The sequence below is a fragment of the Clarias gariepinus genome, chromosome 10 (assembly GCF_024256425.1).
Source record: "Clarias gariepinus isolate MV-2021 ecotype Netherlands chromosome 10, CGAR_prim_01v2, whole genome shotgun sequence".
Taxonomy (NCBI): Eukaryota; Metazoa; Chordata; class Actinopteri; order Siluriformes; family Clariidae; genus Clarias; species Clarias gariepinus.
The window spans coordinates 21,134,598-21,147,874 of record NC_071109.1 but is presented as its reverse complement, the minus strand read 5'-3'; the positions used below and the strand labels follow the sequence as shown (position 1 = coordinate 21,147,874).

General features: G+C 37.2%; 1 protein-coding gene across 2 annotated transcripts in view; it reads right to left on the bottom strand.

Moving 5' to 3' along the window:
- Window positions 1-7,135: 7,135 nt before the first annotated feature.
- Window positions 7,136-13,277, bottom strand: part of pigg (phosphatidylinositol glycan anchor biosynthesis class G) — a 145,996-nt gene continuing 139,854 nt past the window's right edge. For both annotated transcript variants that reach the window (XM_053506373.1, XM_053506374.1), the window contains exon 13: window positions 7,136-10,607. In XM_053506373.1, the coding sequence (XP_053362348.1) occupies window positions 10,391-10,607 (217 nt within the window). In that variant the 3' untranslated portion in view covers window positions 7,136-10,390. The remainder of the gene's footprint in view (window positions 10,608-13,277) is intronic.

The window sequence follows — 13,277 nt, the reverse complement described above, 5'->3', positions numbered from 1 at the left end:
AGTGCAGAGTTAGAGGGTCACGTATGCAAACTGAAAGAGTTTATCAGTAAGTGTGAAGCAAGAAAAATTTAATTCACTCAAAGGTTTACAGGGAATGTACGTGCATCAGAAACCGATGTGAAAAATAAGATGAATGTGATAGCTTCTGCAGCTCAGATTATGCCAGTAGTAAAAATCAAACTGACAGGCTTAACTACTGTATGTACTGTACATCTGTGTTCTTCTACTTTCAATTCTAGAAAAGAATCCTAGAGTAAAGGCTGTGGGACATTGCAGAGAACTAGGAAGAAGCTGGAAAGGTGTGGGGTTAAGAGTTTGGATTAAATACACTAGTCTGTAGGGCATTACTTTCCTGACTCTTTTTAGGGTTTTGTATACATCCAACTGTTTTGTTTCTCACAATTTAACAGATGTGTACCACATTTACAGTGATTTTAATTGCTTGGTTTGGGCAGAGTTGGGATAAACTCGAGTGATTAAACCTTATCCCTTTGATTAAGTATATAGGTATTTATCTTTTGCTATTTAAACTGAACACTTGTCCTCTCATAAAATACAGGAATGGTGTGGCAGATTCTTTTATTATTGCACTACACTGAGCTGTATTGCCTAACCTGGTTGCCCAAAAATAAGTAATAAAAAATAAGCCACACACTTTAATATTTCATTGAGCTGCCTGTAGCTTTGATTACAGTCTAAATGTGCCTTGGCATTGTTTCAACAACCTTACGCAATGTCAAAACATTTATTTCCATCCACTATTGCATTCGTTTTTTGGCTGAAAGCTTGTACTGATGAAGGGAGAGTCAAGCCACTCTATAAAGTCCCAAAGACTTTCAATAGAGTTAAGGTCAGAACTCTGTGGTGGCCAATTCATGTGTGAAAATGATTCCTCATGCTACCAGAAACACTTTCAAAATGAAAGATGAAACTTGGCATTGTTTTCCTGGAACCCACCTAAGCTGTCAGGAAAGAAAAATCCAGTGATCACTTGGTCATAATGTAGCTGAATCATATACTGTATTGTTATTTAAATAAAAAAACATAATTTTTTGACCAGGCAATGTAGCTTTGTGGATAGAAATCTACTATCAGGTCTTAATATTCCTATTATTTATAATATATATATATATATATTTTTTTTTAGACCCAAATTACTTCAGTGTATAACAAGAACAAAATAATTGGCTTTGCTATTATATCGTTTTAGAAAGGACTATGCTTAAAAAAAAAAAGAATAAATCTGCTACTTTTGTTGTAATTTTTTTTTTTACTCATTATGTGCATGTTGAAAGCTTCAAAGTAGTTACAAATCTCAGAATCTTAGTGCCCACGTCCATTATATTTTCATTTTATTTACCTCTTGGTCGAAATATTTAATAAATTAACTAAAACTATTAAGAATCTTTTCAAAGTCTACATCTCTGTTCTTCTACTTTCAATTACATACTGTATGATTTTGACTCATTATCTATACTATCACTTAAGGGTAATTAAAACCATTGGATTTCTTCCATTAGGCAGTGCTATTATTGATACAGATTGCATTGTAATGCTACAGTAAATACCCCACCAAACACACATTATTTAAGCCAGAGCAGGACCTACTATATTGAAAGACATGAAAGAAGCCACAGTTGATATTAGCTCTGAACTTTACTATATTTGTTCCAACCCCTAAAAAACTCCCCTGCTTTTTAGGCCTTCTGGTGCTTTTCATTTTCGTAGCTCTTGGCAAAGTGAGATAGTCTTTATACCAAGAGGTTTCCAATCAGTGGTATATACAGACTTAGGATAGAGACACTTACAGAGGGAACAGAAAAGCCCAGTGGCTGTCCTAGACCATGTCACAGCAAATTTGCTCCTTGTGGGATAGGCTGAAAGTTCTGTCTTATGATAACAAACTCTTTCTCAAACACACACACACACACACACACACACATACACAGACACTTAATGTGTGTAGTATAGATCCCTTTTTAATCAAAAATGCTCACACAACCTTCTTGCAAAAAGACCAGATTAGCTATGACCTGATGCTAATCCGATAATCCGACTGAACAATTTATCAAAAATGTTATATATGAATCGTATTAACAATAACTAAAATATTATATCTTTCTATTATAGATAAGTACTAAAATACAGCTCTATTCAGTTAAAACCAACCAAAATAGACTTTGCAACAGAGCTCCTGTGTATTCACCCTATATGCCTTTAATCACAACTGTCTTCCGTTGTGTTCAATTTGATTATACAGTATGTAGTTAAATCAAGTGCAATTGCGAACACTTTTCCGATTTAGACGCCCAACTGCACAAGTTGACATTTTAGAAAACAACCCCTTTGCTTGCTTCTAAAAAAGCATCTCACTCAGGGGTCTGTGTGCCCTGTTTTGCTGGAAACTTGTGCCATTGTTCTTAGATTGATCTGAATAAACTTTGGACTCAACATTGTGGCCTAGTATTTTTAGGAACATGATTGTGTGAATGCTATATTTTCTTAAACCACCCAGTACACAGTACCCAGTACACAGTCCCCTTTATATGTAAATGTTGCACAAGCAGTTTCTTTATAGGAAACATTAACTCATTTCACTTATTATCAATAACCTGTACTGGGTCGTGGAGGCCCTGGAGCCTACCTTTGCTGAAGGTACCCTGGATCGGGTGATAATACTGTACATCACAGGGCATACAAGCACACACACTCACTCACACACTGTGGGAAATGTAAAAATGCCAATTAGCCTAATCTGCTTGTGTTCGGACTGTGGAAGGAAACTGGGAGTACCGAAGGAAAGCCACGAAGCACGGGGAGAACATGCACACAGACCCATAGTGGAAAAATGAAACTCCGGCCATGGAGGGGCGAGACCAGAATGCTAACCACTAAAGTAAATGCCTACTTGTTTAATTTACAGTTAATCCTTGGACTGTGAGCATAATTCATTCCAGAATTGTGCTTGTATATCAAAGCATTTTTATCCATATGAAATAACTAAAACTCTGATGATTCATTTGTCAAAACATTTGCAGGCCGAGTTACTCGCAATCCAAGATTCCACTATACATTTAGCTTTTATTATTCAGAATTCTATTGTATAAACAATAATGTTTATACATTCTTTTTGTTTGATTTTCTCTAAAATTGAAAAAAAAAAAAACGAAATAGCCTAGATATTTAATGCACACAAAACAGAATATTCAGAAGTGATCACACCTCTCTGAGACTTTATTACCATCGACTATACACCAATCGGTCATAACATTAACACCACCACCAGGTCAAATGAATACTGGTGATTATCAATTATATGCTAGTAAACTGGTGACAGGATCATAAAAGCCAATGCAGCACAAACTACAGAAGAAGTGGATCACAGCCTGCTGTATGTGTGGCTTATTAGGCAAAGAGATCAAGGTTGTTGATCCAGGCCCTAGTTTCACCAGAGCTCAGTCTGATTAAGGATGCATGGGATGTGCTGTACAAGGAAGCTCAATCCACAGAGGTGCCACAATGCAACCCCATCACCCAAAGGATCAGCTTCCAACATCCTGAGACTATCCAAGACTATCACGTGTTTCCTCCGAACCACATGACGCCAGCCAACTGCATCTTTTCGAACTGCTCGCTCACCGAGCACCGTTGGGCTCGGCGTAACACACTCAGAGGACAGCGCTATCCACTCCTTGCGCTTGCGTGAGCTCAAAGACGCCCCTGATTGGCTGTAGAGCTGTGATTTAATGTGGGAGCGCAAAGTACCTCTCATCCCTCCCCTCTGAGAGAGCTCGGCTAATCAGCCCTCTCTAGACCTCCGGCTGTGAGAGGTAACTGCATCACCCGGGAACAAAACCAGCGATCTCCAGATGATAGGACTCATCTTTTTAAGTGGAAGAACTTGCACAATTGCTTGCTGACTAAATACTTTTTTGCCCACAAAACCCAAACAGCTTTAACCCTGTTTTAAGCTGATGCTGTGAACAAGAGAGAGTCTCATCTATAAATAGGGAAAAGCTGCTTCTGGGCAAAGCCAATCGCAACATACAATCATTTTCTCTGACCTCAATCTTCGTTGTATTTTTGAGATCTCATCAATCTCCCATCGATCACCCGTTGGTATAATTAGAGCTGAAACCAATGTTTGCAAAGCAGTTTTTTAATTTTCCAGAAGAAATTGACAGGCATTTGTGATTAAAAGAAAAAAGAAGAAAAAAAAGCAGTAGAGGGTAATGGCAAAATGTGTGTGGAATCACAAATGTTTAATTTCCAAATGGAATGGAAATTATACCATAAAGGTCTCAAGAAATACTTAAGGATTCAGAGAAGTACAGTACATTGACACAAAACACTCACTCACTCACTCACCATATATTCAATTAAATTTTCAATTTAATTTTATTTATATAGCGCTTTATCCTGTATTCAGGGTCACAAGGGGCCTGGAGCCTATTCCAGGAGGCAGGGTACACCCTGGACAGGGCGCCAATCCTTCACAGGGCACACACACATACACTCACTTACAAGCACAATTGCAATGCGGGCAATTCTTATTAGTGCGGTACCTAAGGAACTTTTGCAGGATTTATAAGAAATTATCAGTGCACCCAGCAGATGATCTGAACAGGGTGAAGGTCAGATCATGGTCAAATGTCTAAGTTTTTATTTAATAGCTTCCTTGCTGTCTGAAGTCATTTTAAAGGTATAAGCTGGCATACAAAGTATTAACAAGAAGAACTAGACTTCCTGGCTGACCTACTGTAGGTTTTTAAAACCTTTTTTTTGCCATAATAAGGAAATATAGTAATGTGCTTTTGTTAAGTTAAAGAGCACTTTTATTTGCTGGCATGGTTTGTGTCTACTTTGAGACATTATGCCCATTTTGAGAGTTCTCAGTTATCATTATGTAATTATTATACAGTATATCAAAAACAGGACCATAAAACCTATTTATAGACACAATTTGGAAGAGAAGTGGAAAATATTTGTGTAAAAATAAAAGGAAATCCTCAAGAAATTTATTGGTAATTTATTTTATGTGATTATCTTTAATTAACTATTAATAAACACAGCAGAAATCCAAGCAATAAATTATTTTTACAGTGTTTGTTGGTTCTACTGGAATTAAATGCAGATAGAAGACTTTGTTGGAAAACAAGTCAAGAACAGCAAAACTTCATGGTAACTTCTGGCTAATGTTTATTTTCTTTTTGCCGTGGGTAGCAGTGGAGAGAAAAAAAATGACATAAAATGAAGTAGGAACTCTAGAAGGTGCTCAGGCCAGAGGCTTTTACGCTAACAATGAGAATGATAGCAAGCTCGGCTTTTCCGTCAGCTACTAAATGAAGTTATGGATGGCTGCTTGGGACTCCATTCTGCCTGCATGCATTCCAGGCAGCCAATTTGCACATTAAACTCTGGCTAAATAGACGGATTAGTCCGGGGAATATCGCTATCTGCAGTCGCCATCCACAGGCACCCAGGAGTGAAACTTTCACAATTTTGAACTCTTCTATAAAATGCATGGCATTGCTTCTTTGAGATATGCAGCTAATACATTTCCACCCACACCTTTGACTCCTGAGTACTCTTGATCCCAGGCATCATGGGAAAGATGGCAGCAGCTGTGCATTAAGCTGCTGATACTGTCATGATTTGGCATGAGGAGAATGTGTCTAATCTTGTTTTATTCCTTTTCGTTCCTATTGCTGTCTCCATCTCTATTACTTGCTCACTTTACAATTCAGGTTTCTCTCTGAGAGCATCAACATTGGAAAGCCAGAGAGCAGTAGAGAGAAGGAAGCAGCGGTGCTTGAAAAGTTCCAAAATGGAGGCAAATGTGGTGGTGAGAGGGACGTCTGAGAATAGGAGAAGGGAAGAGTAATGACAAATTTTAAGCAGGGAAAACAAAGGAGAGAAAATTAGCACAGGGAGGGTGAAATGGAGACAGAAAGGAAACGCACAGAGCTTTGAGAGATGAAGAGGTAAAAAAGGCAAGAAGTAAAGAGTGGTATAGAAAAGGGGCAGTGTGGATCTGGGGGTGGCCGCTATGCCCCGGGTAAGATGAAACTCTGCTTTAGAGCTGATAAGAAGCTTAGGAGTTCTGGGAGTCTGAAAGGAGGCAAAGCTTCAAAAGGCTGCCTACTGGGGGATGGGGTGAAGAGAGCAGAGTTGTAAAAAGTACATAAAACATTTCTTTTATTGAATGTAATTCTGGAACAGGGAAAGGAGAAAAAAAAGAGAGAGAAGCTAAGCTGGTTTTGAGCTGCCTTGACGAGCTTTATTCTTAACCCGGCAATACTAGATCAGCCGACTGTCTTTAGCTGATTTTAACTGGCTGATAGAAAAAGATAACTCCCAAAGCCTGATAACCTGCATTCAACAGAGAGACGATCCAATGCTATAAAAAAAACACACTGGAAAAATAATCAAATAACATCATGACAATCTATACTGAAAAATACTTGGAAAAAATAAAAATAACCCCAAACCTAAAATCATATCAATAAAGAAAGAGAATGGCACCACTTTTATTGGTAAAAGACAAATTCAACATTACATTACATTAAGAAAATCCTAGGAGGCAAAAAAAAGGTAATTACTTCACATAATACCTAGCGTACCTTGACCAGGACTCCATGCTAACGGCATAAATAATATACAATGTATTGGTTGAACTGATATATTTTGATTTAAGTAACCAAGTTATAAAGAATTGCCTATAATAAAATCATATAAAATGAAACAATTGTCACGAAATATCCATCACTCAAAAAGTCAACCAAAACGTCCCTATAACCTATAAGATAGTTACCTTTAAAAAAAAAAGAGTAAAGAAAAGAAAAGAAAAGCAAAAAAGACAGACTGCAGTGCAGGACTATTTCAAACATCCAGCCGCTATCTGATTATGAACTGAACTGATTATGCATGTCGCGTTTGCTACAGCACATAACAACTCGGTCACAGCATGCCATTCACTGTGTGAGGAAATCACAATCAGCTAGCATGGTTTTAGTCTTTTTTAAGCAGGTCAAAGTTACAAAGTCAATAAAAATCTACATCTATGTATATCATTTCAGGTGAAATATACAGGCAGGTTAATAAATATTTAGACATTGACAATAAGTTATTATTATTATTAACCACAGTATATTAAACTTTTATTAAAAATTAATTAATTAATGAAATTAATTAATGCTGTGAGACTTAAATATTACCTCTAAGTAAAGCTTTTCAACTTTAGTTTAAGTGCATTTAAATCCAAATCATGTAAAGAGTGTAGAAATTATAAACCTTATTATTTGTGCCTTGATGTTGAACCCGGGCCTGCTTAAAGTATATAATCCATCAGATTAGGGTGTATATGCTGGGTTTCATCCCCGATGATGCTCTGCCAGACCTTTACTGCAGCTGTCTTTGGTTTTTATTTGTTATTGCAGTGTTTAGCCCTTAGTATTTGGCATGCATGCTCAGTTAGATTTAGGTTTGGTGATTGACCTGGCTATTGCACAACATTCCCCTTCTTTGACTTACAGTACAACAGACATGCTTTACTTACAAAGCGGAGAATCTAAGCCCTACACAGAATTAAATTAATCCTTTAGCTTTTTGCCAGCAGTCACATTATCAGTAAATAGATGGGAACTGGCAGGCATATACAGTACAGTATGTTCATGTCATAGCATGAAGTAGTAGGTTTTGGACTATGAGCAGTTACTTTGCCATACTCCACTCCTTCCATCACGCTGGTACAAACTGTATTAAGTCTCATCTGTCCTCAATCTAGTCGGACCGATGAACCAATGAATGGATCCTATTTGACAAAATTCCAAATGCAACTGCCACACTTTAGACCTTTAATCTGCTTAACTGCAGGTAAATAAAATAAAATAATGAGACACTAAAATGAGAATAACGTGTCAATGTCTAATAATTCGTGGACATCACTGTATGATAGATTGAAGAATAGTTTTCAGTTTTAGCCAGAACTGTTTTTCAGCCACTATGAAGTGTCAACAATCACAAATTGTATTTGTTGGCTCATTTGTAAATGACAATTACCTTCAAGCAGCCAACAGATTGGTTTATTTTGTGTTGGCTGCTTTCATACACGACTACAAGGTGTGATATTGATGAGAAGAGCTTTTGAGCTTGTTTCGTGGGTTCTGGAAGGGCTAACGGAATTTGATATGGTTTTTAGGATATAAATGAGCATTCCCATTGATCTTATCTCATCCATATCACACCTTGCAGTCTTAAAGCATTTAAACTTAGCCCCTAAACTCATTACCCTCTAAACCGGCAGACTCCTACAAGTCATACGGGAAACTAAAAGTCACTTACAGTGTGTGTATATGTGTGTGTATGTTCCGCTCCCCAATTCCTGGGAGAGTTCAGCCCATTTGGCAGGGCAGTCGATTAGAAAATCAACCTCTCAGCTACTGAAAAGAGCTGATAAGCAGAGTGAGGGTCCTCACACACTGTCCTGCCACTGATGCCTATCGGCAGGCCTGTAGTAAGGTCAGGAAAAGGAATGCGTTATCAGAAACTACATGTAAGCGCTTCAAGGTTAAATGTAAACTAATTATAAAATCCAGTAGAAATTAAAGTTGCATAGTTAAAAAAAAAATCAACAGTAGAAATGACAGCTATATTTAATAGTGATAACAAGAGCACTTTCATACAAACAACACAGATCAGCTGTGTGGCCATACAAAATCCACTTGTTCGTGAGACTAATTAGTAGAAAGGCTTACATTTACTAGGGAACATAAAGATTGGTCTCACATGGGCTAATGAGTCACGACTGACTCTAAACAAGAGTGATAGCCGCATCAGGACCAGAAGGGAAGTGCATGAAGTGATGGTATGTGGTGTTAAAATGAAACCAGCTGATGATCTGAATGTACTAAATGACCAGGTTATCACACCAATGGACTCTTTCTTCTCTGATGGCACAAGAATATTCCAGGACTCAAATTGTGTGAGTAATTTTGGGAGCATAAGGAATCATTTTCACACATGACCTGGCCACAACATAGGGTGGCGTAATCAAAGCTAATGACGGTCAAAAATAACTTCGGCCGGGCAGTGTTTGAATAGAGGGTCCAGTATGACTTTTCCATTAAAAAAAAAAAAAAAGGAATAAATAAAAACAGCTAAAAAAAGATCAGTTACCCATCCCCATTAATAGACAGAAAATAATCAGAATAAAAAAATAATAATTAAACTGTCTGATAATGAAGATAGAGAGAAAAATTAAATACCTGAGGAAAAAAAGGGATGCATCAACACAATGTGTTTTGGGTCCAGTACCATTACTTGCATGCTTATATGTATGCAGCTTCCTACAATACATTAACCTAATAAAACATCTTATGACGTTTAAGCAGCGTGAGGGCATCCGACCTGAGTGTGCAGAGCAGCATCGCCAAGCATAGTCAACAGAAATGAGATACTACAGTATACTACAGTACTGTTTGTGGGCACACAAGAGTATGTGCAATTGATGAAGAACAAGTTAAGTTCAATTTAGTGAAGTGACTGAACTCTGAAACTAAGATTAAACCAGATACAACATATTTAATCTGTAAGTAATCTGATCTACATGCCAATTGAAGGATCTTTGCATAAATAATTCAGAACCTACACAGACTGTCAAATAGCAAATTTGAAGCATTTATAATTTAAATAGCTGCTATGAAGTCATAGTTCTTTATAAAGTATTTAAATGTAGTACTTTTAATTTAAATTGGAGAAATTGTTTTATACTTTCTGATGAATATATATATATATATATTTAAATAGAGTAACTGAATGGTGCTTAGCTTAGCTGCGTTGTGTGCTTTTTGTTATCCCTAAAAAAAAACAACCGTTATAAATGTTTAAAACAAAAACAAATTAAAAACAGACCTTATTTATCTTCTCTAAAGCAAACCAGACACAATAATAATAATAATAATAATAATAATAATAATAATAATAATAATTATAATAATAAATTTTATTTATAAAGCACTTTATATTTTACAAATCTCAAAGTGCTACATATTCAAATTAAAAGGGAAGAAAAATTGTGTATATTTTATAGTATGTGATCGCAACTAACTGATGAGTACTGAGCCCGTATTGGTTTAAATTTGCAACATGGAGTTTCCCTCCCTTCTTATTCATCACCCTGTCTTTTCACATGCTCCCCACCCTCCCCATCCTGTCGCAATGGCGTGACATCAGAAACATCCCTTCACCCATCCTTCATCTTCTTTTTCATCTTAGTGAGCTCCTATCTTCATGTGACAAGCCTCTCCATCAGATCCTGTCCTCCGTATATTTGGCTGATCCTCCTCTCAGTTATCGACTGGATGGAAGTGAGAGCTTTTGCTCAGGTGTTTCATGGTCTACGTGTTCGATTCTGATCCATGAAGGTGAAGAAGACGCACACAGCTGTCGTGACCAGTGTGTGCATAGCCTCATAGAGAAGCTTAGGGGAAAAAACGCTCCAGATGAAGAGATGGTAGCGCAGTGCAGTGACCAGCACTACGTAGAACACAGCAGGGATGGAGCGCATCAGGGCGAAACAGTAGCTGCTATGGCCGAGAGACACCGTTCTAAAAGAAAGGAGATACATAGACAAAGAGAAAGAGAGAAAGAGAGAGGAATGAGAGAGAGAAGACTTTCATAAATACAGTGCGTGCATACATATCACAGCCATTATCCATTAACCCCAGGTCAGTGACAATATTTTCGAAACCTTCAATTCCATTTTTTCCCTACAATAAACATGATTAGCATTATGCACTTTCACACAATGACACAACATCTTGTTCACCTTTAACAGCACAATAACGCATTCAGAAATGGGATTCAATGTGTGCCCTAAGCTGTTTGTATAACTGCAGACTAAAGATACCATCTACATTATGAATGTCCGACACAGCCCAGCCAAAAAAGTCATGGGTTAAATTATTGGCCTGCATCAAACAAAGAAAGCAACTAAGAAGATTACTGAAATGATCAACTGTGAAAAAGATCATTCTTAGTGGAGGTGCATCACACAAACTCAACAATCAGAGCTGTGTTTTGTGGTGAAAGTAAGAGCATTTTAACACTTAAATTTGATTGAGCTATGGAGCAATGGAAAAGCTCCTTTTGTTTAATCAGTCCAGATTTACCTTATACCAGAGCAATTACCATATCAGGGTTTGAAAGGGAACACATGAAGCGATGCACCCATCAAACATAGTGGCCACTGTACAAGCCTCTGGAAGCAGTGTTATTATCTGGGATTGTACCATTGGTCAATGAAATGAAGTCAGCTGTCTACCTGAATGTATTGCAAGGCGATGGAGTTTTTCTTCCCTGATGGCATACACATATTCAAGGACTCAAACTGTGAAAAAAACTGCTATTGGAAGCATGAGGAATCATTTGCACATATGAATAGGCCACTACACTGCAGGCTGAAATCAAAGCAAAAGGCGGTCGAATGAAAGATCAAAGTTTGTGACTTTTTTTGGGGGGCCAGGCAGTGTATATTGATGCCTAATCAAGCTTGGTTCATACAAAAGGCTGAGTCAAATGAAACATTTAATGTGATGTTCAGCAAGAACTAAATAAAAAGAAATCAATATACAGTAAAGTGCAAAAGGTACATGTAGAGAAATCTTTTAAAGTAAACTAATCTTCTATAAAAGACAGTAAACTGCACTGAACTGAAGAAGGTCAATATTTGGGATGACAGCACTTTTTAAATGCATCAGGAGTTTCAGGTACTGTATGCTTCATACAGTTTATAATATATAATATTATTTATAATATTGGTAATTTTTTTTAAGCGTTTCAGCAAGTTCTTTTGAAGACTTTGTCACAGTTGCTTCTGTTTTTGAAGGTTATAACTTGGCAGCTTTCATTATGTTATCTTTCTTGTAAGTGGGCTATGGTATAAAATGCTGCTTTGTTTACTGACACATTGGAGGAAAAGAAACCCCAAAAAGTGTGCAGTACTACTTCATTCAAGGTAACTATGTTTTCTGGCTAATGCAGTTTATTTCACTTTTCATGGCCACTTTTTAAATCAAAAAACATCAATACAGCTTAACAAAATGTACAATGACTGAATAATACTTAGAAGGTAATTTTCAGTTTGTGTACTGGTATTGATGAGCTGTAAAAAACGTCCTCATACTTGAAAAAAAAAGTATCAATGCATCCCCATTCATGCTTTAAAATGTTAAATTATTCTTTAAATGAAGATAAATGTAAAAAAAAGATTTAAGTTAATTTCTCATGTCGACCAAAAAGAAACACTACAGAGAGGAATTTAATATTATTAGACCAAAACGCATATCACAATCAGTCATATTAACTGCAAACATAAAGTGAAGAGTGATAAAACTTTTTGGTCCTACAAATGAAAAAGAGCAAAACAGGACCACAAAGTAAACATGCTGTGGCAGATAAAAAAAATCGCTTTGCTCTGCTTTTCAGTGCTTCAAGGGCAGATACTGGGGCCATATGGATCTGCTCGTGATGATATCAGATTTCACTCTAAGACAGAGCGAGTTTAAATATAGATGCCCCAGCATTTTGTTTTTGTGTCAGCACAAGTGGAGAAGTAAAGAAGGAAAAGGTGTGGAAGTATGAGGTAAAGATCGAGAGGGAGAGGGAGGGAGAGAGATAGAGAAGGTGGGGGGGCTTAATTGATGCTAGCAGTTTATCAATAAAGTAGACATTTAATACAACTCCATCAAGATCGAATCAATGCCCAGGTCAAAACACAATCATATTTTTGGTAATAATTCACTCACGGATCTCAGTTCGCTGTTGGCTGGGGGGAAGTTAACCACAGAATTTTAATAGCAGAATTTCATAAATCTGTTCCATTTAAACATATTCTCTTATGTGACTGCCAGGAATCACATGCAAGACCTTGCAGCACTTAATTAGCCCAGTGCATAGCCTGCGATACAGTTAGATGCACAGATCGTAGTTCCTAGTCTTTTCTGTCGCATTTGAATATTTACCATCAACATCCTGCAGTTCTGCCTGCAACGATTTGTGTCAAACTGTCTGACACATTCCACTTTTTATTCTCTTAGCATTATGCAAGTTTTCCTTCACTCCAATCCAGTCCTCCTGACCCACCGCTAGCTACCAGGCATTTACAATTCTAATGTGCATCTCCTAGACATGGGTTTCTGGATTATTCGAAGCCTTCAATACCCATAACACAGCACACCTGTTGGTAGTGAATTGAAAATTTGCTCCAACAAGGCTGT